The sequence below is a fragment of the Manis pentadactyla genome, chromosome 11 (assembly GCF_030020395.1).
Source record: "Manis pentadactyla isolate mManPen7 chromosome 11, mManPen7.hap1, whole genome shotgun sequence".
Lineage (NCBI taxonomy): Eukaryota > Metazoa > Chordata > Mammalia > Pholidota > Manidae > Manis > Manis pentadactyla.
The window spans coordinates 113,773,657-113,800,860 of NC_080029.1; the positions used below are offsets into that span (position 1 = coordinate 113,773,657).

At 39.6% G+C, this 27,204-nt stretch overlaps 1 protein-coding gene across 6 annotated transcripts in view; it reads right to left on the minus strand.

Moving 5' to 3' along the window:
- The window catches only part of INTS14 (integrator complex subunit 14), a 58,094-nt gene that overhangs the window by 28,757 nt on the left and 2,133 nt on the right, over nt 1–27,204 (minus strand). For 5 of the 6 annotated variants that reach the window (XR_005033964.2, XR_005033965.2, XM_036932296.2 and 2 more), the window contains exons 3-10: nt 25,716–25,861; nt 25,079–25,362; nt 23,613–23,720; nt 20,630–20,785; nt 19,731–19,849; nt 13,176–13,318; nt 2,147–2,239; nt 365–509 (exon numbers count right to left, since the gene is read on the minus strand). Coding sequence is in view for 4 of the 6 variants with exons in the window: in XM_036932296.2 (XP_036788191.2) it covers nt 365–509; nt 2,147–2,239; nt 13,176–13,318; nt 19,731–19,849; nt 20,630–20,785; nt 23,613–23,720; nt 25,079–25,362; nt 25,716–25,812 (1,145 nt within the window). In the remaining 2 variants the exon portion in view is untranslated. The remainder of the gene's footprint in view (nt 1–364; nt 510–2,146; nt 2,240–13,175; nt 13,319–19,730; nt 19,850–20,629; nt 20,786–23,612; nt 23,721–25,078; nt 25,363–25,715; nt 25,862–27,204) is intronic. The other variant, XM_036932299.2, reaches the window with a different exon arrangement.

Below are 27,204 nucleotides of genomic sequence, written 5' to 3' on the forward strand. Positions count from 1 at the left end.
AATGTTAAGTTAATGTTATCAGCATCCTTTTTCAGTTAGTTCTCTCTCCTCATTTTATAGTTTAGGAGTCTGTGAATGCTCCATAAGATCCTATAACAAGTTAATAGCAATGGTATAATTGAACTCAGGTTTCCTAGATAGGACAGAAAAGAAGAAAACTGAGAAAGAATACAAGAAAAGCAACATAATTAAGAGGCTCATTCTGCACTGACTCTAGGGGATGATTTAAAGAGCAGTTTAGAAAATGCTGGTAGGTGTAAAGGGTATGGCAGGGACAGGAAAAGGTGACAAGGACCTTTCCATTTCTTTCAGAAGTCTGTAAACTGTAAATTGATTCTTTCTTTCACTCAACAGAGTTTCTTACCCTAATTGAACTATTGCCACCATTCCTTCCACTTTTAGGCTGCCATGGAGCAGGACACAGAAGTTGGGTATTTTGCCTGCGATCTGATTGGCTGAGTTTTCATCTTCATTGTCATCAGTTATGCCAGTACCCACCTCGTCACCTTCTGTGAAAAGAGGAGAACATAGGTCAGTCTGAGATTAGTTACAATAACCCCTTGGCTGTTTCTAGCTTTAGAAGGAAAATACATGGACTTATAAAGGAATATTAAAACAAGTAAGGGAAACTCATATTCCTGTTCCTATGTCTATATAAAAGTCAGTTTCCACAGATGATACAAATTCCATTTATATGGAATAGGCAAATCTACAGAGATAGAAAGGGTATTACTGACCTGGGGCTGAGGGAGATGGAGCTTGGGGTTGACAGCTAAACGGTTTATTTTTGGGGTGGTAAAAATTCTAAAATTCTGATTCTAAAACTGTAGTGATGGTTGTACAACTCTGTAAACACACCAGAAACTACTGAATTGTACACTTTAAGTGGGTAAGGTGTATAGTATGTGAGTTATATTTCAATAAAGTTGCTACACACAAAAAATCAGCTTTCTGTGGTTTCTACTAGGACACTTAGCTAGATGCTCTCCGGGGGGCTTCAGGCACCATCTCAACAGAACCACGGATTCAGAGTTGTCAACAGTGTTCTCAACTGACAGCCTTTAAGCAGCACATGGATGGGAGGCCCCAAAGGATAAACTTCTTGACCCAACTCTCCAACTCCCAGTTCGTTCATACATTCTGCTGACAGATGACCCTTCCTACAATTAACTTCCTTCTGGAACTATCTATCTCAATTTCATTCAAAGACTCTAAGAAGAATTTTCCTAGTTTAGCTTGACTTTTAACATGGCTCCATTCTGCCTTTCCATACTTTCCACTGTTCTCCATATAAACTCTTCGTTTTGCCCAATCCTGGCAATTTATATAAGCATGCAGAATTCCCTGAGGACCTTAGAAATAAGGGAAACCTGGTTAACAATAAAGTCAATTATGGACACAGTGATCACAATAAGTCGAATGTGGGAACATAACAAGATTCTGTCTGTGAATGTGACTGAGGGTTATGGAATACCCAACATTCCAACTGAGATAACCAGGCATAGAAGGAATGTGCTCATAATTCAGTAAATGGAAACCTGCTTGCCTATGTACACTTCTTGGAGAAAGCTGGTGAATATGAAGTGGATGGGGTAGCCTAGAACAGAAAAAAGAAAAGTTTAAAGTGCTAGAGACCAACAATGTCCCATAGAAATGCTCAATTTGGGGGACATAACTTTACAGTAATGAGGCCTCACACAGGCCTAGACTCATCCACTCATTCAGTAGTATTTAGTGAGTATCTACTATGGGCTAGGCACCAGTAGAGGACAGATGTGGCTTCTTCCCTTATGAAGAAACTTCCACATATTCAGGCAACCTTCTGAGAACTACTTTGGTTCCCTCAGCATCTCCTACCAGGAAAGGCAGAGCCCTGGGTGGACACTAAGCATTCTCATCTCAAAGGAGGATTTCAACTAATGAAGCAACTCATAATACACAGATGAGAAAATGCTTTCCACAGTGTAAAGCAGCAGTTTCCCAGAATAGTAAGTAAGCAACATACCATTATTTTAAAATTCCAATCCAATAAACTATCCTTTTTCTCCAAATCCTGCAAAATGGGCTATCCTGTATCTGACACTTAAGAATAACTTTACATAATTAGATATTTCATTTTTATGACTGGAATAGGAAGAGAACTCACCTTTGTTAAGTGCTATAGGTAGGACCAGATGTCTGGAGAGAACTGGGGGACTTGAAATATCAGCTATGTCGACAAATCCCACTATTTCCAAATCTGAAAAGAAGGAACCAATACAGAAGTAAGTGGTGCTGCAGGAGAGTACATTATTTTCTATGTACTGGATTTCAAAAGCACAATGTTTAGGTGGGGAATTCAAATATGAAGATTAGAGTTCCTCTAGATGACTCATAATTTATAATTTAAGTAGCTCAGGAAATAAGGATAATTGTCTCTTATTTAATGAACTTAAGTTATATGACAAATCAGCTAGACTTGGTTTTTATGAGGCTGGGTCCCCAAGCCAAGGCAAAAAAAGCTCAAAGAGCAAGTTCCTCTGTTATAATGAGGGACATTCACGTCAGCAGGGGGCGTAGTAGTCAAACATTTCCACAACAACTCTAAGCAGCTGTCCTTGGAGAATAAAGCCACCGCATTAAAAACGTTGCCCAGAGAAAAAAATACATCTCTACAAACCAAGGTTGCTGTCTAAATATGACAATGAGTTCTTTGATTTCTAGAAGCCATATCAAAGACCAAGAGTATTTGTTGAAAATCTGAAATAAATAGAAAACAAAAGTGGTAACACAAAATACTTCTTACGAGTTTCTTTCTGATTCTATAAATAGTATAAAAACTTGGAAAACACTAAAAATTGTAAAGATGAAAAAGCCACTCATTACGCACTATCAAAGGACACCTCTATCAGTACTTTACTGAATTGCTTTTCAGTTTTTCTTCTAGGTATAGACACACTCATATTATTATTTCTTTAATTAAAATATTGTTATACAATCTTATATTGGTCTCAAGTATACAGCACAGTGGTTCAACAGTTACCCACATTATTAAATCCTCACCCCCTCTAGTGCAGCTACTGTCTGTCAACACAGGAAGATGTTGCAGAATCACTGGCCGTATTCTCCATGCTGCACTACCATCCCTGTGACCAACTTATACTATGATTGAGAATTTTTATGCCCCTTTATTGTACTCACCCAACACACTCATATTCTCAAAACAATTTTAAAAAATCAGGATCATGGTGAGTACACTCTACTTCTAATACATCTGGAAACTTGATTCTCTGGAGATTTGTTGTCACTACCTTCTTTATCTGAGTAACAAATGAATCAGCTTAAGCAATTATATATTTTCCATTTGAGTAGAAAGAGGCCTACATTTTAAAGTGGTTTAAATATAAGCAATCCCAAAGAGCTTGGACTAAAAGTTTATATGGGAAAAAAAGACCTATTCAAAGTCACTTATCAAAAAATGATGGGAGTGAAGTGAAATCTAATTGGTTTGAAGGTAACAAAACATTTGGCTCAGCTTAATACACTGTTGTCTAGTCAAAGTGAAAAAGATGGATGCTCTTAAAACTCTTAGAAGACAACATAGGCAAACATCTCCTGAATATAAGCATGAGCAACTTCTTCCTGAACGCATCTCCTCGAGGAAGGGAAACAGAAGCAAAAATGAACTCATGGGACTACATCAAACTAAGAAGTTTCTGTACAGCAAAGGACACCTCAACAGAACAAAAAGGCATCCTACAGTATGGGAGAATATATTTGTAAATGATACATCCGACAAGGGGTTAACATCCAAAATATATAAAGAACTTACATGCCTCAACACCCAAAAAGCAAATAACCCAATCAACAAATGGGCAGAGGATATGAAGAGACAGGTCCCCAAAGAAGAAATTCAGATGGCCATCAGGCACATGAAAAGATGCTCCACATCACTAATCATCAGGGAAATGCAAATTAAAACCACAATGAGATATCACCTCACACCAGAAAGGATGGCCAGCATCGAAAAGACCAAGAACAACAAATGCTGGCGAGGATGCAGAGAAAGGGGAACCCTCCTACGCTGCTGGTGGGAATGTAAGCTAGTTCAACCAGTGTGGAAAGCAATACGGAGGTTCCTCAAAAAACTCAAAATAGAAATACCATTTGACCCCGGAATCCCACTCCTTGGAATTTACCCAAAGAATACAACTTCTCAGATTCAAAAAGACATATGCACCCCTATGTTTATCTCAGTACTTTTTACAATAGCCAAGATATGGAAGGAACCTAAGTGTCCATCAGTAGATGAATGGATGAAGAAGATGCGGTACATATACACAATGGACTACTATTCAGCCATAAGGAAGAAACAGATTCTACCAGTTGGGACAACATGGATGGAGCTGGAGGACATTATGCTCAATGAAATAAGCCAGGCAGAGAAAGACAAATGCCAAATGATTTCCCTCATTTGTGGAGTATAACAATGAAGCAAAACTGAAGGAATACAATGGCAGCAGGCTCAGAGACTCCAAGAATGAACTAGTGGTTACCAAAGGGGAGGGGTGTGGGAGGGCGGGTGGGAAGGAAGGGATGAGGGGATTAAGGGTTATTATGTGTAGTACACGTGGTGTGGGGGATCACGGGGAGAACAGTGTAGCACAGAGAACGTACATAGTGGATCTCTGGCAACTTGCTGCACTGATGGACAGTGACTGCCTTGGGGTATGGGTGGGGACTTGATAATATGGATGAATGTAGTAACCACATTATTTTTTCATGTGAAACCTTCATAAGAGTGTATATCAATCATACCTTAATAAAAAATTAAAAAAAAAAAAAGAAAAAGAAAAAGAAAAAGATGGATGCTCTACTTCCAGACAGCCAGGAGCTAAAGCACACACAAAAAAGAAGCCTGTGCACAGCCCTTCACTGCACTTTACAGCTCCTTAAAATCTGTACACCCAAGCATGAAATGAACCCTTACTGTGCACTTAGTTTTTGGTAATTGGTCTGTTCAGATTTTCTGTTTCTTCCTGGGTCAGCCTTGGAAGGTTGTATTTCTCTAGAAAGTGGTCCATTTCTTCTAGGTTATCCAGTTCATTAGCATATAATTTTTCATAGTATTCTCTAATAATTCTTTATAGTTCTGTGGTGTCCATAGTGATTTTTCCTTTCTCATTTCTGATTCTGTTTATGTGTGTAGATTCTCTTTTTTTCTTGATAAGTCTGCCTAGGGGTTTATCTATTTTGTTTATTTTCTCAAAGAACCAGCTCCTGCTTTCATTGATTCTATTGTTTTATTCTTCTAGATTTTATTTATTTCTGCTCTAATCTTTATTATGTCCCTCCTCCTACTGACTTTGGGCCTCATTTGTTCTTCTTTTTCTAGTTTCGTTAATTGTGAGTTTAGACTGTTCATATGGGATTGTTCTTCTTTCCTGAGGTAGGCCTGTGTTGCAATATACTGCCCTCTTAGCACAGCCTTTGCTGCGTCCCACAGATCTTATGGTGTTGAATTATTGTTGTCATTTGTCTCCATATATTGATTGATTTCTGTTTTTATTTGGTCATTGATCCACTGATTATTTAGGAGCATGTTATTAAGCCTCCAAGTATTTGTGGGCTTTTTTGTTTTCTTTGTGTAATTTATTTCTAGTTTCATACCTTTGTGGTCTAAGAAACTGGTTGGTACAATTTCAATCTTTTTGAATTTACCGAGGCTCTTTTTGTCGCCTAGTATATGATCTATTCTTGAAAATGTTCCATGTGCACTTGAGAAGAATGTGTATTCCGTTGCTTTTGGATGTAGAGTTCTGTAGATGTCTGTTAGGTCCATCTGTTCTAATATGTTGTTCAATGCCTCTGTGTCCTTACTTATTTTCTGTCTGGTGGATCTGTCCTTTGGAGTGAGTGGTGTGTTGAAGTCTCCTAAAATGAATACATTGCATTCTATTTCCCCTTTAATTTTGTTTGTATTTGTTTCACATATATCCTGTGTTGGGTGCATAGACATTTATAATGGTTATATCCTCTTGTTGGATTGACCCCTTTATCATTATGTAATGTTCTTCTTTGTCTCTTGTGACTTTCTTTTGAAGTTTATTTCTCTCCCTTCTTATTCCTCCTCCTCCCTTCTTCATATGTTGGGTGTTTTGTTGTGTGCTCTTTTTAGGAGTGCTCCCATCTAGAGCAGTCCCTGTAGGATGCCCTGTAGAGGTGGTTTGTGGGAGGCAAATTCCCTCAACTTTTGCTTGTCTGGGAATTGTTTAATCCCTCCTTCATATTTAAATGATATTCGTGCTGGATACAGTATCCTTGGTTCGAGGCCCTTCTGTTTCATTGCATTAAGTATATCATGCCATTCTCTTCTGGCCTGTAGGGTTTCTGTTGAGAAGTCTGATGATAGCCTGATGGGTTTTCCTTTGTAGGTAACCTTTTTTTTCTCTCTGGCTGCCTGTAATACTTTGTCCTTGTCTTTGATCTTTGCCATTTTAATTATTATGTGTCTTGGTGTTGCCCTCCTTGGATCCCTTGTCATGGGAGTTCTGTGTACCTCTGTGGTCTGAGAGGCCATTTCTTCCCCTAGTTTGGGGAAATTTTCAGCACTTATTTCTTCAAAGACATTTTCTATCCCCTTTTCTCTCTCTACTTCTTCTGGAATACCTATGATTCTTATATTGTTCCTTTTCGATTGGTCACTCAGCTCTCTTAAAATTCTTTCATTCCTGGAGATCCTTTTATCTCTCTCTGCATCAGCTTCTCTGCGTTCCTGTTCTCTGTTTTCCAGTCCATTAATGGTCTCTTGCATCTCGTCCATTCTGTTTTGAAGTCCTTCCAGAGCTTGTTTTATTTCTGAATTCTCCTTCCTTAGTTCTTGCATATTTCTCTGCAAGTCCATCAGCATGGTTATGACTTTTGTTTTGAATTCTTTTTCAGGAAGACTGGCTAAATCTATCTCCCCAGATTCCTTCTCAGGGGAAGATGTAGCAGATGCCGAAGCTGTCTGGGTTAGTCTTGTCTGGATCATATTTTTTTGCCTTTTCATGTTGACAGGTGCTATTGACTGTCAGCTGGGAGGGCCAAAATTTTCACTTGCTACTGGCCTTTCTTTACTGGGACAACTGCGACCCCTAGTGGCTTGTGTTGGGTAATTGCGTGTAGAGTGGGTCTTTGTGTCTTGCCCGGCCGGAAGGGAGAAATTTCCCTTTCTGTGGGCGGAATTTGTCTCAGGCTGCTTCTCTGCTTTCGCAGCGCCCGGTGGGGTAATGGATGGGGGGGCTGCTTGACTGTTTGCCTCCGTGAGGGGTCTCAGAGCTGTTGCCCAGGGGGTTAGTGCACCCGGTTTTCCCTGTAATTTCCAGCTGCTGTACTGTGACCTGGGTTGTTTCCGTCAAGCTGTTAAGTCCCTGTCCCTTTAAGACTTTCAAAAAGCCCCCGCTTTTCTTTGTCACAGGGGCATCAGCTTCGGCACCCGCTCAGAGGTCTTACTCCCTGTTCCCCCAGTATCCAGGGCCCCCTGGGCACGTACTGTGTCTGCGCTCTGGCCCGGATGGCTGGGGCTGGGTGTTCGGCAGTCCTGGGCTCCGTCTCCCTCCCGCTCTGCCTATTCTTCTCCCGCCGGGAGCTGGGGGGAGGGGCGCTCGGGTCCCGCCGGGCCGGGGCTTGTATCTCACCCCCTTCACCAGTCGCTGGGTTCTCGCTGGTGTAGCTGCAGTCTGGCCACTGTCCTGCGTCTTCTGGTCTCTCTTTTAGGGCTAGTTGTGTTTGTTGTATTTTCAAAAGTATATATGTTTTTGGGAGGAGATTCCCACTGTCCTACTCACGCCGCCATGTTGGCTCCGCCCTCCTGAAGTCTATTTTGTCTGATACCGGTACTGCAACTCCTGCCTTTTTCTCCCTATTAGTTGCCTGAAAAATCTTCTTCCATCCCTTTACTTTCAGTCTGTCTATGTTTTTGGGTTTGAAGTGAGTCTCTTGTAGGTAGCATACAGATGGGTCTTGTTTTTTTATCCATGCAGTGACTCTCTGTTTTTTGATTGGTGCATTCAGACCATTTACATTTAGGGTGATTATCAATAGGTATGTACTTATTGCCATTGCAGGCTTCAGATTTATGGTTCAAGGGTAATTCCCTTACTATCTAACAGTCTAATTTAACTCACTTAGAATGCTATTACACACACAACCTAAAAGTTCTTTTCTTTTCCTCCCTTTTCTTCCTCCTCCATTCTTTATGTATTAGATATCATATTCTGTACTCTTTGTCTATCCTTTGATTGACTTTGGGAGTAGTTGGTTTCATTTTGCATCTGTTTAGTAATTAATTGTTCTACTTTCTCTCCTGTGGTTTTATTTCCCTTGGTGACAGCTATTTAGTCTTAGGAACACTTCCATCTATAGCAGTCCCTCCAAAATGCACTGTAAAGGTAGTTTGTGGGAGGTTAATTCTCTCAGTTTTTGCTTATCTGAAAATTGTTTAATACCTCCTTCAAATTTAAACAATAATCTTCCTGGATAAAGTAATTGTGATTCAAGGCCCTTCTGTTTCATTGCATTAAATACATCGTGCCACTCCCTTCTGGCCTGTAAGGTTTCTGTTGAGATGTCTGATGATAGCCGGACGGGTTTTCTTTTGTATGTGATCTTTTTTCTCTCTCTAGCTGCTTTTAAAAGTCTGTCCTTATCCTTGATCTTTGCCATTCTAATTATAATATGTCTTAGTGTTGTCCTCCTTGGGTCTCTCGTGTTGGGAGATCTGTGTGGCTCAATGGCCTGAGATACTATCTCCTTCCCCAGATTGGGGAAGTTTTCAGCAATTACCTCCTCAAAGACACTTTCTATCCCTTTTTCTCTTCTTCTGGTACCCCTATAATGCAAATATTGTTCTGTTTGGATTGGTCACACAGTTCTCTCCATATTCTTTCATTCCTAGAGATCGTTTTTTCTCTCTGTGCCTCAGCTTCTTTGTATTCCTCTTCTCTAAATTCTATTCCATTTACCGTCTCTTCTACTACATCTAATCTGCTTTTAAATCCCTCCATTGTATGTTTCATTTCAGATATGGAATTTCTTAATGATTGAATCTCCATCCTCAATTCACCCCTGAGTTCCAGAATATTTTTCTGTACCTCCATGAGCATGTTTATGATTTTTATTTTGAACTCTCTTTCAGGAAGATTGGTGAGTTCAGTTTCACTTGGACCTTTTTCTGGTGTTTGTGAGATTTTGGTCTGAACCAGGTTCCTTTGATGTTTCATATTTTGTATGTGGCGCCCTCTAGTGCCCAGAAGCTCTAGTCTCTGGAGCTGCTCAGCCCCTGGAGTGATGTTGGGAGTCACAGGGGAGTGGTGCTGGTGCCTGGGGGGAGGAAAGAGCTGTTTCCTGCTTCCCAGAAGCAATGCCTGTCTCCATTGTCAGAATCAGTGGGCCGAGCACACAGGTGTAAGCCTCTGTGCTTTGCGTTTGTAGATGCTGTAGGGAGGGCCTCCCTCTGGCTGGCCTGATGCCAGGGCAGGGACTGCTGGTTTGCGAGCCAGTGCCAGCAGGCCAGGAGGAAGACTCGGCAGGCTGTGTACCACAGGGGAGACCTCAGAGCTGAGTAGCCAGCCAGGGGGATGGAGCGCCTGAAATTCCTGAAAGTTCCCAACCTGGTGGGCAGAGCGCACCCAGACAACCTTGTCCACCTATCCCTTCTCCCGAGCAGCAAGCTCTGTGCAATCCCAGCCCCTTCAGCAGCCCTCTCACTGCTAGGAAGCCTCTCAGACCGCCTGCCTTTCCTTTGTCCCAGAGCAGCTGGATATGGATCCCTGTCCTCCACAAACAGCTGGAATCTCAGTCTCTCCAAGTACACCTTCTGTCTTAGCTTTCCAACCCCACTAATCTCCAGAGCACCATGCAATGTAGGTTTGTGCTCCCAAAGCAGATCTCCAGGGCTGGGTGTTCAGCAGTCCTAGGCTTCCACCCCCTCCCAGTTCCATTTCTCTTCCTCCCACTGGTGATCTGGGGTGGGGGAAGGGCTTGGGTCCCACCAGATCAAGGCTTTGGTACGTTACCCTGTTCCGTGAGGTCTGCTCTGTTCTCCAGGTGTATGCAATCTGGTGCAGTCTTCTTCCCTGTTGCTCTTTTAGAATTAGTTGTATTAACTACATTTTCATATTATATGTGGTTTTGGGAGGAGTTCTCTGTCTCACCTCTCATGCCGCCACCTTTAATCCTGTTCCCATGCACTCAGTTTTAATCATTTGTTGATTGAACAAGTAGCTCATGAACAATTACTAAGCATGACACTATGCTAGGCACTGAGGGTGCATGGTGACTCAGACTGTGACAGTGTAACATGTACCCACCTGCCAAGAGAAGAAAACTCCCCACTACCCTTACTACTTTTTTTTTTTGGTATAATTAATCTACAATTACATGAGGAACATTATGTTTACTAGCCTCCCCCCTTCACCAAGTCCCCCCAACAAACCCCATTACAGTCACTGTCCATCAGTGTTGTAAGATGCTGTAGAATCACTACTTGTCTTCTCTGTGTTGCACAGCCCTCCCCGTGCCCACCCCCACATTATACATGCTAATTGTAATGCCCCCCCTTCCCCCCCTCCTTATCCCTCCCTTCCTACCCATCCTCTCCAGTCTCTTTCCCTTTGGTAACTGTTAGTCCATTCTTGGGTTCTGTGATTCTGCTGTTGTTTCGTTCCTTCAGTTTTTCTTTGTTCTTATACTCCACATATGACCGAAATCATTTGGTACTTGTCTTTCTCTGCCTGGCTTATTTCACTGAGCATAATACCCTCTAGCTCCATCCATGTTGTTGCAAATGGTAGGATTTGTTTTCTTCTTATGGATGAATAATATTCCATTGTGTATATGTACCACATCTTCTTTATGCATTCATCTACTGCTAAATTGCTTCCATTTCTTGGCTATTGTAAATAGTGCTGCAATAAACATAGGGGTGCATCTGTCTTTTTCAAATTGGGCTGCTGCATTCTTAGGATAAATTCCTAGAAGTGGGATTCCTGGGTCAAATGGTATTTCTATTTTGAGCTTTTTGAGGAAACTCCACACTGCTTTCCATAATGGTTGAACTAATTTACATTCCCACCAGCAGTGTAGGAGGGTTCCCCTTATTCCACAACCTCACCAACATTTGTTGTTGTTTGTCTTTTGGATGGTGGCGATCCTTACTGGTGTGAGGTGGTATCTCATTGTGGTTTTAATTTGCATTTTTCTGATGACTAGCAATGTGGAGCATCTTTTCATGTGCCTGTTGGCCATCTGAATTTCTTCTTTGGAGAACTGTCTGTTCAGCTCCTCTGCCCATATTTTAATTGGATTGTTTGCTTTTTGTTTGTTGAGGTGCGTGAGCTCTTTATATATTTTGGATGTCAACCCTTTATTGGATCTGTCATTTATGAATATATTCTCCCATACTGTAGGATGTCTTTTTGTTCTCTTGGTGGTGTCCTTTGCTGTACAGAAGCTTTTCAGCTTGATATAGTCCCACTTGTTCATTTTTGCTTTAGTTTCCCTTGCCCTGGGAGATATGTTCATGAAGAAGTGGCTCATGTTTATGTCCAAGAGATTTTTGCCTATGTGTTTTTCTAAGAGTTTTATGGTTTCATGACTTAAATTCAGGTCTTTGATCCATTTTGAATTTACTTTTGTGTATGGGGTTAAGCAATGATCCAGTTTCATTCTCTTACATGTTGCTGTCCAGTTGTTGCCAACACCAGCTGTTGAAGAGGCTGTCATTTCCCCATTGTATGTCTTTGGCTCCTTTACCATATATTAATTGACCGTATATGTTTGGGTTAATGTCTGGATTCTCTAGTCTGTTCCATTGGTCTGTGGCTCTGTTCCTGTGCCAGTACCAAATTGCCTTGATTACTGTGGCTTTGTAGTAGAGCTTGAAGTTGGGAAGCGAGATGGCCCCTGCTTTATTCTTCTTTCTCAGGATTGCTTTGGCTATTTGGGGTCTTTTGTGGTTCCATAGGAATTTAAAACTATTTGTTCCAGTTTGTTGAAGAATGTTGTTGGTATTTGGATAGGCATTACATTGAATCTGTAGACTGCTTTAGGCAGGATGGTCATTTTGACGATATTAATTCTTCCTAGCCAAGAGCATAGGATGAATTTCCATTTGTTAGTGTCCTCTTTAATTTCTCTCAAGAATGTCTTGTAGTTTTCAGGGTATAGGTCTGTCACTTCCTTGGTTAGGTTTATTCCTAGGTAGTTTATTCTTTTTGATGCAATTGTGAATGGAATTGTTTTCCTGATTTCTCTTTCTGTTAGTTCATTGTTAGTGTATAGGAAAGCAACAGATTTCTGTGTATTAATTTTATATCCTGCAACTTTGCTGAATTCAGATATTAGTTTAGTAGTTTTGGAATGGAGTCTTTAGGGGTTTTTATGTACAATATCATGTCATCTGCAAATAGTGACAGTTTGACTTCCTCTTTACCCATCTGTATGCCTTGTATTTCTTTGTTTTGTCTGATTGCCGTGGCTAGGACCTCCAGTACTATGTTGAATAACAGTGGGGAGAGTGGGCATCCCTGTCTTGTTCCTGATCTTAAAGGAAAAGCTTTCAGCTTCTTGCTGTTAAGGATGATGTTGGCTGTGGGTTTGCCCCTTACTACTTTTGACCCTTCACTTTGCCAATCTCAGCTAAATATAGCACTGGCAACATAAACCAGGAAAAGAGGAGGCACATTGCTTTCTTTTAGTCATAATACAAGAGCAGGGCTTAGGGGAACAGCATCAGAGCTGACACCTTAGAGACCATCACTCACCTAAAGATACTACTCACCTAACCAAGAACTAGAGGAAGTGATTTGTCCAGGGTCACACAGCTTAGTTCTTCACATATGACCTTAATTATGAAGCCAATCAATCTTAGCATCTCTATTAAGAATTAACTCAAGGATTTTAGTGAATCTGGCCATGTTTTCCAACTCCAGAAGTTTGTGGTTATAATTATCTAGGATTGGAGATTAATTTACGACCTCACCATGAAAGACCGTTAATGTACCACTCCTTAGGCAGTGCATCCTCCCATCTGTGTATACTGATGACAACAGTACCCTAGTACCAAATTTACATTTCTTTCCAGGAGGGTTTCCTGGAGAGAGAAGAGTTAAGTCAGAAATTAGGAGAAAGTAAGGATAATAGAGAAAAGTTACCTGTGTTAATGACTTTAGGGACAGGATCGATTTCCTCATCTACAACGAAAGGTTCTGGCCTGGGGAAGACTTGCACATCAGCAGTGAGGTGGCCACACTTGAGAACAGCATGGAAAGGAGTATATGCCAGATCGATCAGTTTTCTAGAATATGACGATTAATTGTTATAGGAAGAGTAATATGATACATATAGGTTTTTCAAGATGTTAAATTTGTTTTCCCTTTAACGTGACTCTAAAACTATGATATGACCATTTGTGAAACAGAACAAAATTGGACATTTTTGGTGCAGAAATTTCAATTCTAAAAAGTCCAAAAGCATGTTAATCTTTGAAATTGCTGAGTCATTGTAAGAAGAGCAATTATCTACAGATATTACAGATTTAGTTCTGCTTAATGGAATTGTTGATCCCCCTCCCTGCCTCTGTCCCGCAGATAAGGGAGGAGACGTGACGAGATATCGAAGATCTGAAAGGCCAGCCAGGGGACTCAAGGCGTAACAGGGCAAGAGTAATGCCAAAAAGGCACTCCTTATATTTATGAGCAAATGAACCCAAACATCCAAAGAATTCTGAGTAGGGGGTACTGTGTAATCTTCTGTATTTGCCTTTAAAAGCTTTTATTGTCATTCTGGTTAAATGGATAAGTATTGTCCCATAGTGACTTATGATTCTATTTAGGCTATTTAGGCAAGTGCCTTAAAAATTTCCTGACAGGTTCCCAAAATCAAATTCAAAAAGGTGCTTTTTACCTCTAGTTCACTCTGATATTTTCCAGAGGGCCCCTGGAACATGTCAGAGGAATTTTTTCTCCTTATCAGGGAAAATATTTAGCTAATTTGGCTTATTTATCTGATATATATTTACCTGGAAAGCACTGTCAAAGGGAATGATGCTATACTTTTTTATACTTTGTTATTGAATGTTTTATGTTACAGAAGTATCCAAATTTTCTTATGTCAACTGTCTTATAGTAAGCTCTCATCAGATCTTTAACCATTGTCATTTGTAAGTCTTTTGTCATTTATAGTCACTGTTTTATTACTCCTAAACTAGTAAAGAACTGGATTTCAGCAGAACAAGTATTGGTTACATAAGATTAAGTAAACTAGGGAAATGATTTTGTGGCTTTTTGTTTCAAATGTTGCTGATAAAGTATTTTAAGCTTTTTCTCTTAAGCTGACTGACAACAGTTTAGTAAATGACAATACCTTTATAAGCAGAATTGAAACATTTATCTTTCTCTCTACCTGATCCCTCCAGAATTTAAAAGCTTTCAGTATTTTTATATTTTATGGCAGTATGTTTATTTGCATAAGCTCAGTAAGAATCTGCTTTCCTTATAACAAGACCAATTTAAAACACTGGTTATGTTACCAAGGCTTTGACTGGAATGTCATACCTCAGAGACACGTGCATAAACTCAGATATGAACAGACGGCTTTAAGGAACTAAGATAGACTTTATAAAGCCAACAAAGCCCCTTGGAAGAACAGGCCTGGTACCTTGCTTACAGGGTTCCCAGCAGCCTTACCAGGTAAGTAAGGAAGGTCACTTCCTGGCAAGTGCAGGAAACTCAAAATGTCTCAGAGACCTCAAGAAGAGAGGAATTCACCCAAATATACAGGTACTGCAGGCACAACCTGATGGCAAGTCTGGCTTGGCTTTCTGGCCTCAAGAGGCCTTCAAAAGTCCAATCTGAAATTCCTTATAAAAAGTTCCAGCAAAGCACATTTAAAAGATCCTATGTAATCAATTGCTCTTCTTGCTGCACTTATGCAAAAAAAGTCAAGCCAAGTGTTAATTATTTTCTTAATCTAGTTACTTCTAATAAAAATGAGGGTGATTTTACAGAAGAGTATTGTTTCAAAAATGCAGCCTTATCCATACTAAATCCTAATACTAGTCATTAGCATATAAACTAGATCCAGAATTCTAGCTTCTTTAAAATATTTGGCTATGATTTTCCAGATGTTTTAGTTTTCTCCTATCATTTCAATTAAAGTTTTACTATTTCTAGTTCTCATATTCAACCATGCATTCTTAATCTCATCAAGTTCGTCCTTCTAGAATGGAAAATCCAACTTCAGATATTGCTACTTAACCTAATAACACAACTTGTTCTATCTTGCCTAGAAGCCACAAAACTGCAAATAGTAATAGAAACGGAACCTGGAATAGAAGCGCCAATCTTCCAAGGCCCTCTCAACTGACCACTAATGGAGACTTAACTGTACCCTTTATGCGCCCCCTCTAAGCATGAAGCAGCCAGAGCGGTCGTCACCCCTTATCCCTTGCAGCAACTCGGGTCTCTATCTGTAGAGGGGGGAATGAGACAGGGACCTTGAGCTTAGACAGAATAGGGTGAGGGCCTCCAGAAAAAGCAAGGCAGGATATCTGCAGTCAGAGCAATGTAACTATATGCAAGGAAACTGCCTACCAAAACTCTGTATTAAACATTCAGCTCTATATGAAATTAATACACAGAAATCTGAGGCTTTCCTATACACTAACGATGAACTAACAGAGAAACCAGGAAAACAATTCCATTCACAATTGCATCAAGAAAAAAAAAATACCTAGGAATAGACCTAACCAAGGAAGTGACAGACCTATACCCCAAAAACAACAAGACATTCTTGAGAGAAATTAAAGAGGACACTAACAAATGGAAACTCATCCCATGCTCTTGGCTAGGAAGAATTAATATTGTCAAAATGGCCATCCTACCTAAAGCAATCTACAGATTCAATGTAATGCCTATCCAAATACCAACAACATTCTTCAACAAACTAGAACAAATAGTTCTAAAATTCATATGGAGCCACCAAAGACCCCGAATAGCCAAAGCAATCCTGAGAAGGAAGAATGAAAGTGGGAGGGATCTCACTCCCCAACTTCAAGCTCTACTATAAAGATACAGTAATCAAGACAATTTGGTACTGGCACAAGAACAGAGTCACAGACCAGTGGAACAGAATAGAGACTCCAGACATTAACCCAAACATATATGGTCAATTAATATGTGATAAAGGAGCCATGGACATACAATGGGGAAATGACAGCCTCTTCAACAGCTGGTGTTGGCAACAACTGGACAGCTACATGTAAGAGAATGAAACTGGATCATTGCTTAACCCCATAAACAAAAGTAAATTCAAAATGGATCAAAGACCTGAATGTAAATCATGAAACCATAAAACTCTTAGAAAAACACATAGGCAAAAATCTCTTGGACATAAACACGAGCGACTTCTTCATGAACGTATCTCCCCAGGCAAGGGAAAGAAAAGCAAAAATGAGCAAGTGGGACTATATCAAACTGAAAAGCTTCTGTAAAGAAAAGGACACCATCAGTAGAACAAAAAGGTATCCTACAGTATGGGAGAATATATTCATAAATGACAGATCCAATAAAGGGTTGACATCCAAAATATATAAAGACCTCATGCACCTCAACAAACAAAAAGCAAACAATCCAATTAAAATATGGGCAGAGGAGCTGAACAGACAGTTCTCCAAAGAAGAAATTCAGATGGCCAACAGGCACATGAAAAGATGCTCCACATCACTAATCATCAGAGAAATGCAAATTAAAACCACAATGAGGTATTACCTCACACCAGTAAGGATCGCCACCATCCATAAGACAAACAACACAAATGTTGGCAAGGTTGTGGAGTAAGGGGAACCCTCCTACACTGCTGGTGGGAATGCAAATTAGTTCAACCATTATGAAAAGCGGTGTGGAGGTTCCTCAAAAAGCTCAAAATAGAAATACCATTTGACCCAGGAATCCCACTTCTAGGAATTTATCCTAAGAATGCAGCAGCCCAATTTGAAAAAGACAGATGCACCCCTATCCTATGTTTATCGCAGCACTATTTACAATAGCCAACAAATGGAAGCAATTTAGCAGTAGATAAATGCATAAAGAAGATGTGGTACATATACACAATGGAATATTATTCATCCATAAGAAGAAAACAAACCCTACCATTTGCAACAACATGGATGGATCTAGAGGATATTATGCTCAGTGAAATAAGCCAGGCAGAGAAAGACAAGTACCAAATGATTTCGGTCATATGTGGAGTATAAGAACAAAGAAAAACTGAAGGAACGAAACAACAGCAGAATCACAGAACCCAAGAATGGACTAACAGTTACCAAAGGGAAAGGGACTGGGGAGGATGGGTAGGAAGGGGGGGATAAGGAGGGGGGAAAGGGGGAGCATTACAATTAGCATGTATAATGTGGGGGGTGGGCACGGGGAGGGCTGTGCAACACAGAGAAGACAAGTAGTGATTTTACAGCATCTTACTAGCTGATGGACAGTGACTAATGGGGTATGTGGCGGGGACTTGGTGAAGGGGGGGAGTCTAGTAAACATAGTGTTCCTCATGTAATTGTAGATTAATGATATCAAAATTAAAACAAACAAAAAAACAAATAAATAAAACAAAAAAACATTTAGCTCTAGAGTCATTCTTCAGTGAGACCAGTTAAAGCTCAAAAGGCCAGGAGCAACTTGGCCTGGAATGCTTTGAGTGTTCCCCAAATAAAGAAGGGTATCTCAGCATAACCCGTGACTTCACTGTAAACAGCCCTCGCAAACAGGCAACCACCCAGCCCACCTTGAGGGCAGGGCAGGTGGTACAAGTCCACACCCTAAGCCCTCTCTTCACGTTATCAAGGTATGTGTGGCATGGGACGCCTTCCTGCTCTAATAGATTATCCTGGAAATAGTCGTGAAAGACTTCTCGGAGCTCTGCCATCTGATTGTGATGACAACTTGAGGCTTTTAGATCCCGCCTCTGTTGCAGTTGCAGCTGCATTCATCCTGCCGGCTCCTGGGGTTGTTGTGGAATGCAGAAGGATCTGTCTAAATTGGCCTGTGCATACAGCAAAACAACGAATTTGACTGCTTCCATATTATCTGAACTCAGTAAAGAGCTAGGAGAAGTGTGAGTTGCGGTGCTTCAAAACTGCGCTACTATGACTGTCTGCTGTTAAAAGGACCTACGGGGTGTGAACAATGTCGAGGAAATGTGCTGTTTTAATTTGTCTGACTTCTCTCAAACCATTCAGAATCAACTAGACAATATTCATAATATTATTAATCAGTTTTCACAAATGCCTGGGTTACTTAACTGGTTTTCTTGGTTTCATTGGATATGGCCCTTAATTGTAGGTCTGCTTTTGTTAAGTATCTGTATCCCTGTTTTGTTAATGTGTGTACGTAATTTAATTGATAGTCTTTGTTAAAACCTATGCAGGCTTATGCTACTCTACAAGAAGTTATGTCATAGAAATAATCTTTTCACATTTCTTCCATTTGCTACTTCTATAACTTTTCTTCTCCCTTCCTGAATGCAACCCTTTTTCTAGAATTTGAGTCTTATACATAGAATTGTAGTGCATCAAAGCCTTTTACACAAGACAAGTGCTGGGCATAGCAGCCATGAAGCATAACTTTTCAAAAAGGCAGAAAGCTAACCTTTTCAAAGAATACTACTTCTCTCTCACTTACCAACTTCACATCTCCCTATGTAGCCCGAAGATGGCTGGTTAGTCAGAGACGGGTAAGATTCCTCAAGGGAGGAACAACCTAAGACAGGCACAGTCGCAGGGGGGCCATCAGGTGAGAAATTGGGGGTCAACAGAGGTGAGGCTTAGAATCTCAGCCCCCCAGTTTGGAGAGAAAGCTTCTGCACCCAGGGCTGTTTTGTTGCCCTTGCCCAGCTCAGGTCAAAACTCCATCTATAGGCATAGACCTGATCATCTGTAATTACCTTCTATTTGCACTAAATCTATTTTCTGTCTTTATTTCACATCATACAAATTTAAGAAGCAGACTTTTATTTCATACTGCAGAATCTGGAGAAGTAAACTATGTTAAAAGCCTTCTGTTAGAAACTATCTGCTTGCTATATTCTTTATTATATCTACTACTTAAAAGGAAAGGGGGAAATGTGGGATTAGTGGGATTAACACATAAATCAAGTAACATAGGAATCAGATGTACAAATACATATGACCTGATTGTTTCTCCTACAACTTGTGATGCATGATCAACAACAGAATGAGTAAAGACAAAACAGCTCCTACAACTCCTGACCGCCCTCACGTGGTGTCGGTGTCCCTGAGGAGCATCACGCCGTAGGGCTGGACTCAAGGTCAGATAATGATTAAGGGTTGGTCATGTGTTGAACCCCCTACTCAGAATTCTTTGGATGTTTGGGTTCATTTGCTCAATAAATATGAGGAGTGCCTTTTTGGCATGACTCTTGCCCTGTGACGCCTTGAGTCCCCTTGCTGGCCTTTCAGATCTTCGATGTCTCATCACAACTCCTCCCTTATCTGCGGGACAGAGGCAGGGAGGGGACCAACAGGAATGCACTTCTAAAAGTCACTATGACCACTTATTTTATCTGAAAGATGTGCTATTTGGGGAAAATATTTAATCAGAAATAGTAAAATACATATTATTGTTGGATATCAGATTATAATAATGGAGTGTAAGAATGCAAAAAAGCTCTAAATATATACTCACCCAAACATAGACTGTACATTTTTCAAGCACAGGGGTCCATCAATAGTAAAAATCTGCCCTTCACCATTGTTTAGATCTATGAGACGTTCAAGGCAATCCAAGGAATCAGTGCTCTGAAGCTACAAAGCAAACAGATGACCCCTTTAAAGTGGTGCAAAATGCTGGATTATTATTGGAGCACCGAGGTCACATCCATCACAATAACACAGGCAATAAATAACTGAGATGATTTTTTAACAACTTGAGAAGGAAAATAACTGTAACAATTTTAACTCAAGGTTACCAAAAGAGAAATATTATACCGAATGACAGAGCTATTTCGTTCAGAGGTAGTTTTGCAAAGGTTCTCAGAGGTGACCACAGCTGGAAGATACAGAGTATCTCCCTCCAAAGTGTTTCTAACATCTTTGAGTAAGAACCATCATTATCTACATTTCACAGACAGAGAAACTGAGGTGAAGAAAGGTTAAACAGTTTTCCCAAATAAATGGGAAAACCAGGAAATAGAGTTTAATAAAACAGATACCAGAGTAATGCTACTTTACCAAAACAATCAAAGCACACTTCTGTCAACATTTCTGGCAGAATGGACATAAGAACTCCTAAATCAGGGAAATATCTACATCATAAAGAACATTTCAATTCTTTGGCATCTGAAGTCTTTGTGGGAAGTAGGATGGGTAACAACTCCAGCTCTTTCCTGAGATGGGGCAACTCTGAACTGTTGTCTTTTTGTTTGAGACTTAGTCTTTTCAAATATAAGTAGTGATCAGTCTCAGCTGAAACCAATGGAGTTCAATGCTATGGTATGCAATATCATACAAATGGAATAAACTAAAAAGAAACTGAGTCCTAAAATGTATCCAATCAAACTAAAAAGGACTTAGTAAAAGCATTACCTCCTCCAAATTTGCCATGCACATGATGTATAACTTAGATGGGAAAGGAAAAGGTAGTGGAAACCTGTTGCTCTCACTTCGTTGACTGTGAGTAGCTAGGGAATGCCGTAGAGACCCTCTACCAATGCCAAGACAACCATCCGTCACCAGAACAACCTGTTTGCAAAAAGTGAGAGATGTGTAAATGAAATAACATATTTATTTAAAGCAGGCTCATGTAGCAATGTTTTTATTTCTCCCTAACTGCACTTCCACTGAAAAACCTACCTCTGCAAGGATATAAGCAATCATACGAATAAATCTCAAAAACCCTTTGTCAAGTGAAAGATGAGAGGCGCATTATATGGGTTCTATTTATATGAAGTTCTAGAACAGGTAAAACAAAGCTAAGATAAATCAAACAGGGTTGTGGGGCTACTGACAAGAAAGGGACATGAGGAAACTTGAGGGTAGTGGAAACGTTCTGTATCTTAACTGGAGTAGTGATTATACAGATGCATGCATTTGTGAAAACTCAGTGAACTACATACTTCAGATCTATTATGCATTTTACTGTATTTAATCAAACCTAAAAAAAGCACCTACCTATGAACACACAAAAAGTCATAACCAATTCTTACTTAATTGTATTAAATGTAGAACATTGTCTCTTAGATAAGGAACTGGCACCTAAGGCATAAAAGTAAAAAATGGCACGAAGACCTACTTCACATGTGTGCCTAAGTACAAGCACACAAGTCTGAACCTTGGCACTTCCTTTTCAAAGATGACATACTCTTCTCCTGGTCAACTAAAATGGCAACTGCTTTAAAATTAGAAAAGAACCATTTAATCAGATGTGTACAAAACCTTTATAATGCATTTTTAATCAACCTGTAAGTTGAAAAAAAGCCTTCAAAATATATCAAAAATAGATGGTAGTTACAAACCATTCTCCTATTCCTTAGTGCTTCCAAGTGGTCCTGTGAGGGGTAGACTTTCCAAGCATTCCAGGGAGGATTATTTTCACATTCCCAAGCCTAGCCTAGCAACTTGATAACAACAGGCCATGGGCAATATTAGGTGGTTGCACCATGTGAAGTCCCAAGATTGACACTTACTTCTAAAGCCCAAAAATGCTTGATAGAGGTCCCCTGAAGAGATGTCATTTTGGGGGAAGACAGTCAATTGACTACAAGGTAATTTCCTCTTCAGACACCAATAACTGCTATGTAAAGACTCACATCTGCACCTAGCCTTTTCAGATGCTGTGTGATAATGAACAATTTCATGTAATGTCAAAATGACACAGACTTGATTCGTACAATGAAGATGCAGTCCAGCTGCCGGAGAAGCTTGGTTAAAAAAAATTTCACATTAAAACAAACCAGTTGATAGTAACTGATTATAAAAATAATTACTAATAACTTCCACCTCTAGTACAGTGCTTTGAACTTGGTTCACCCCAAAACTCATCAAGCAAGTTTAAGTGGATTCAGGCCCTGCCCCCCTTGCCATCAGGGTACAACACATCTCAAATTCAGAATCCTCCTTTTTGCAAGAGAGGAAAAAAGGTTAAAAAGCAGAAGTCTGCATGGTGCACAAGGTCTAGTTTTTACATAATTTCATGAGTTTCTTCTTTGAAATCATTGAAGAAGTAGCAAATGAAACTGTGCTACCTCTTAGCTTCCAGTCCAGAAGATACAACAAAACTTCACTTATTCAGTATATTGTTCAGACATTAGATATTCTGTAGGCATGGATCTACCAAATTAAACAAAATTTATGGAGAAAGGTGCTAAACATTTTTATTTCTTAGAAGAAACTGATCAGAAGGCATTTACTGGCTTTTCCAGCAAGTGATTTCAGTAGTAGCTCAAGAGTCTTCATTAACCCACAAGTTCATACTCTATAAAACAGGGTGGTTTTGTAAGGGGAAAAAAAAGGTAGATTTATTAATTTATTAAATGTATTCATTTACATGCAATAAAATTCATCTTTGGTATACAGTTCTGTGAGTTTTGACAACCGCACTCAGTGACGTAACTACTCCTATAATCAAGATAAAGATCAGTTCCATCACCTCCCATATTCCCTCATGCTTCACTAGAGTCAACCCCTACCCTTCTGTCACCCCCAGGAAACCACAATCTTATTTTTCATTAAAAAATAAATACCAGAGATGCTACTGACACTACTGAGGAATACTGTGTTTGACCCTGTAATAAAAAAGTTCTATGCTATGGCTCACTGCCTGCTTTTGTAAATAAAGTTTTACTGGAACACAGCCGTGCCCATTTATTTACTTATTATTGGTGGTTGCTTTCATGCTATGACAGTGGGGTTGAAGAGATGCCACTTGGAATTACCTCAAAGCCTAAACATACAGAAAAAGTTTGCAGACTTTTGTTGTAGGCTATTACAATTTTCCTTTTAGCAATTTTTCTCTTTTAAATTATGCCACCACTTCTCACAGTACCTGTTTATAGCAAACTCCCAATTCTTCTGCTACTACTCTGCTCTGATTTTATGTTAATATGGACCTAGTGTGGACTCTAGGTAAAGGGCAACAGATTTTGTGACATTCATACTCCTCACTTTTTAGACAACTCAGATAGTTGAGATAGTTGAAAGTTTGCTGAATAAATGCTATATTGAGATAATGCAGACAGACTACATTGTACTGATGTTTACAATTCTATCACTCAAACTTAGAATCCTTCCAGGGAGTGTTCCAAAATTTCACAGTGAGCCTTTATGTTTTATACAAACAATACTAGTTTGCAATAAATTAATCTACTAGGAGAAAGCTTTCCTCAAGGCATAATTGTGCTGCTTTCTGAGTATATTCATGTTGACTTAGTGCCTTCTTTCAAAGATACTATTAGTGTATAATATAGTTTGTGGGAATTACAGTGCATGCTGTGTCACAGCCTGAAGAAAATCGAAGGACCTCAGTGGTTAATGTTTTTAACTTAGGGCAATGAAAAGAATTGATCATTACCTGGCAAGGAATTGCACCACCCCATTCTTGCTGAACAATATTGCAAACACCAACCAATGCAGATTCCAAGCACGTTTTATCATAATCATCCATATTACTTAGTGCTTCCTGATCAAATAAAAGATAAAACTGCTCATTACTTTACAGCTTTATTATTAGAAAACAACATAAACTGTTCAAAGCATAAACGTGATACGGGGGCATTGTGTTTCTGACAGCCCAAAAAGCACAGGTTCTTAGAGAAAAACGGTCACACAGGCTTCCTCAACTGTAAAGGATAATTAAAAGAGCTTCTCTTTGTTCCCTCCTCTTATCAGGTGAGAGTGAACAGTCCACCAAGTTCATATCTTTGTAAGTGGTCCCTGAAGGAAATAATTAAAATGAGGCACTTTAAACCCATCATAAAAATAAAAAATTTATAGAGCACTAACTGTATCCTAAATACCATTCTAGGCATTTTACATGCATTTAATCACTATAACACCCTATAAGGTATAGATTATTAGCCTATTTTTAAATTGAGGAAACTACAGTACAGAAATGATTAGGTCACTTTCTCAGTTACCATGCATATAAATGGCAGTCCAGACCTGAACCTGGTCTATCTGTTTTCAGGACTCCTGGTCTTAATCATTTTTCTGTACTACTTATGTAGCCATTCTCTAAACATCAGGACTGCTGAACATTCCAAATCCTAGTTTAGTCACTTATAAGAAACCACTGCAATTAAAAAAAAAGCTTTGAGTAACTTAAAAAAATGTGAGATAATAAAAGAAACGATTCAACAAAATTTTATTACTTGTATTTTTAAGAAATCAAACTACATTGATCCTGGATTTCTAAACTGCCCAGCAATTATTAAACTGTTTGGTTTAATTCCACAGACACTTACTGATGGCTCACTATAGATAGGCAAGGCACTGTGCTACACACTTGTTGGAAATATCAATGATTTAGAGATGTCAGAAAGTAAACTGGCCTATTACAGACACCACCTTTGGAAGGCAACACCTATCGACTGAGGTGTAAAAATTTTAATTTCTTGACATCTGTGAGTCAATGGCTATCTGTTGGAGAGGAAGTATAATTTTGAATTACTTTAGAATAAGGGTTTTTATAGGGAAGGGCTATTTTTCATCTTCTCAAGTTTTACAGGAAAGCAGAAAAGAGTAAAGTGATGAACCTAAAGACCCTGAACTTTAGGGAACAGGGCACTACATCCTGAGATGCTCCCCTTTCCACAGAGAATTCCAGAAAAGAGAAGAAAGTAATACCACCAACTCATAGCTCTCACACCAAAGGCATATGGTGTACTGCCTGTGAATCCTTGTGTTACAGCTGTACTCAGATATTTCACCCACAGGCTTATCACTTATCATTAAATAATTCCAAGTTCTAAATAGTCAGTGCAATATGGTAACACTTGTTTTCCTCACTATACATACAATAACTCACTTTTTTCATACCTGTAGCGTGTTATAATCTCTTGTGAAGGGAACCATCAGTTCCCAGAGTGATGAAAAAACCACGAGGGCTGTAAACTCAAGCTTGTAATTTGTGGCCATGTGCTCAAACAGCATCGTCAAACCATGGGCTGCCAGGTGCTTGCGCTGATATTCCTCAGACCCCTCGATGGACACAGGCCGGGTCATGGAAAGGGACACGTCCATTACCACCACTGTGGGCATGATGAAAATGATCCTAGTGTTCCCAGGCAGAATGCAGACAGACAACTGTAAGTGGAGAAATGCTGCAGAAAATAAACAGGATTAGGTCTTACATGTCACAGAGAGGAAAAAAGTACCTTTTCATCATTTAAGTTTAACCAAACCTCCCAGAAATGAGTAAACGCCCATCCCATTTAAGTTGAGGTGAGGGCAAATCTGCAGAGAATTCAGTGGGAGGGAAGCATGCAGCTCAGCTCACTGTGAGGACCACTCTTAGAATCACCCACTAAATGGCCATAAATCAAGGACCACCTTAGTATTTCTATTAAAAACAACAACAACAACATTAAATTCAGGCAGCCCTTGACTTTCATACTTCCAAATTTTATACAACTTAATACAACAAACACTCCTGCATCACCTCTCTAACACTTACTAAAAGAGGCTCTTGAGAAATTTACTGAAGAACTCATAGTTGCCATATGGTAGTGCTTTCTGCTGATCAACCCTTCTTCTTGGGTGGCTATCTTCATCTACCCAAGAGTGTCTGTGCAAGTGTTTATTACCCTGTTGCATGATGCCCTTTTAAAAAAAATTAAAATGAATACAAACATGAAAAGGCTAGTAAAGTGATCCAAAGTAAAGCTGGAAATCATCAAACATGACAAAAGCAACAAACTGCTGGCCTCATCTGTACTCACTGCACACAGATGGCGGCAGCGCTCTAACTCTGAGGGAAAAGAACAGAATTAAGGAATATGGATGACAGCGGGCATTATCTTATGAAACTGTAAAATTGTGCCAAATTAAGACTATGGATTGAAAATTAGCACGAAGAAAAAATTTCTGTTGAAAGAAAAAACTTCATGGCCATACAGACCTGCTCATGGGAACACAGCTTGCGGCTACTACTAATAAGCAAACTATGGTCTAGGGACATAATGAAATGTCATAGAGCTTAAATAAATGACACATATGTAGATATCAGACATATTCATATGGACTATTGGTAGCTGATAATAGTAGGTCCCAGGACTGTAATGCATACTGATTACAAATGCATAAAAATCCTATCACATAGAGACAGGGAAGACTCTGGAAGGACGTAAACAGGTTAGAAATTTAATGTTCACTAATTTCTTCTTTGGAATTTACTTCAAAACACTTAACAGTGGCCAGGGTGCTTTTGTTACTTAGTATAGTGTCCAACTGCAAATGTGTGATATTCTCAAATTCCATTTGCAAATAGGCTGCTGGGAGCCCAGAACATATTGGCTATGGAAACAATGCTATAAGTGGTGATGAGGGACTCAAGTCAAGAAGGAAAAGGCTTTTTACATATAATGGCCTGTAAACATTTCAAATATAGCAATGCCTCAAATATCCAACAAAGATTAAATGAGAAATACAAATTGGTTTTCCAGACTCTTCAGAATTACAAAACGTTTAACCATTCTGATAGAAAAAATTAAACCATATGCCCTCTTGGCTTCACTAAACACTATGTGCAAAACATAGTTCTCTTTTATGATGACTTGGCATCACCAGTCTCAACACCAATCCTGCCCAGCACACTGCTACCCTGATGTTGTACTTTATACCAGCATTCTCCGATGCAGCATTATACTTTATACAGCATGTGCTGCAGAACACTGTTCTAGAGAGATGCTCTGGAAAGATGTGTTGAGGCCTTACAGCAAAGAATACAATTTAATTTGCTAACACTATGTTTTCCATTTAATCTTTTTCTACATGGTTGCTGTTAAGGTCTCACAGAACAAGTATTGTACAGAACAGACATGACGAAGCCTTGTATTTAAGGGACCCAGGCTGTTGTGCTTGTGCTGTTTTAGTGCCTCTTCTTTATAATTAATTTTTAGACCACCAGCTTGCATTCCCCTTTTTTCAGTAATCCTCTGTAACCA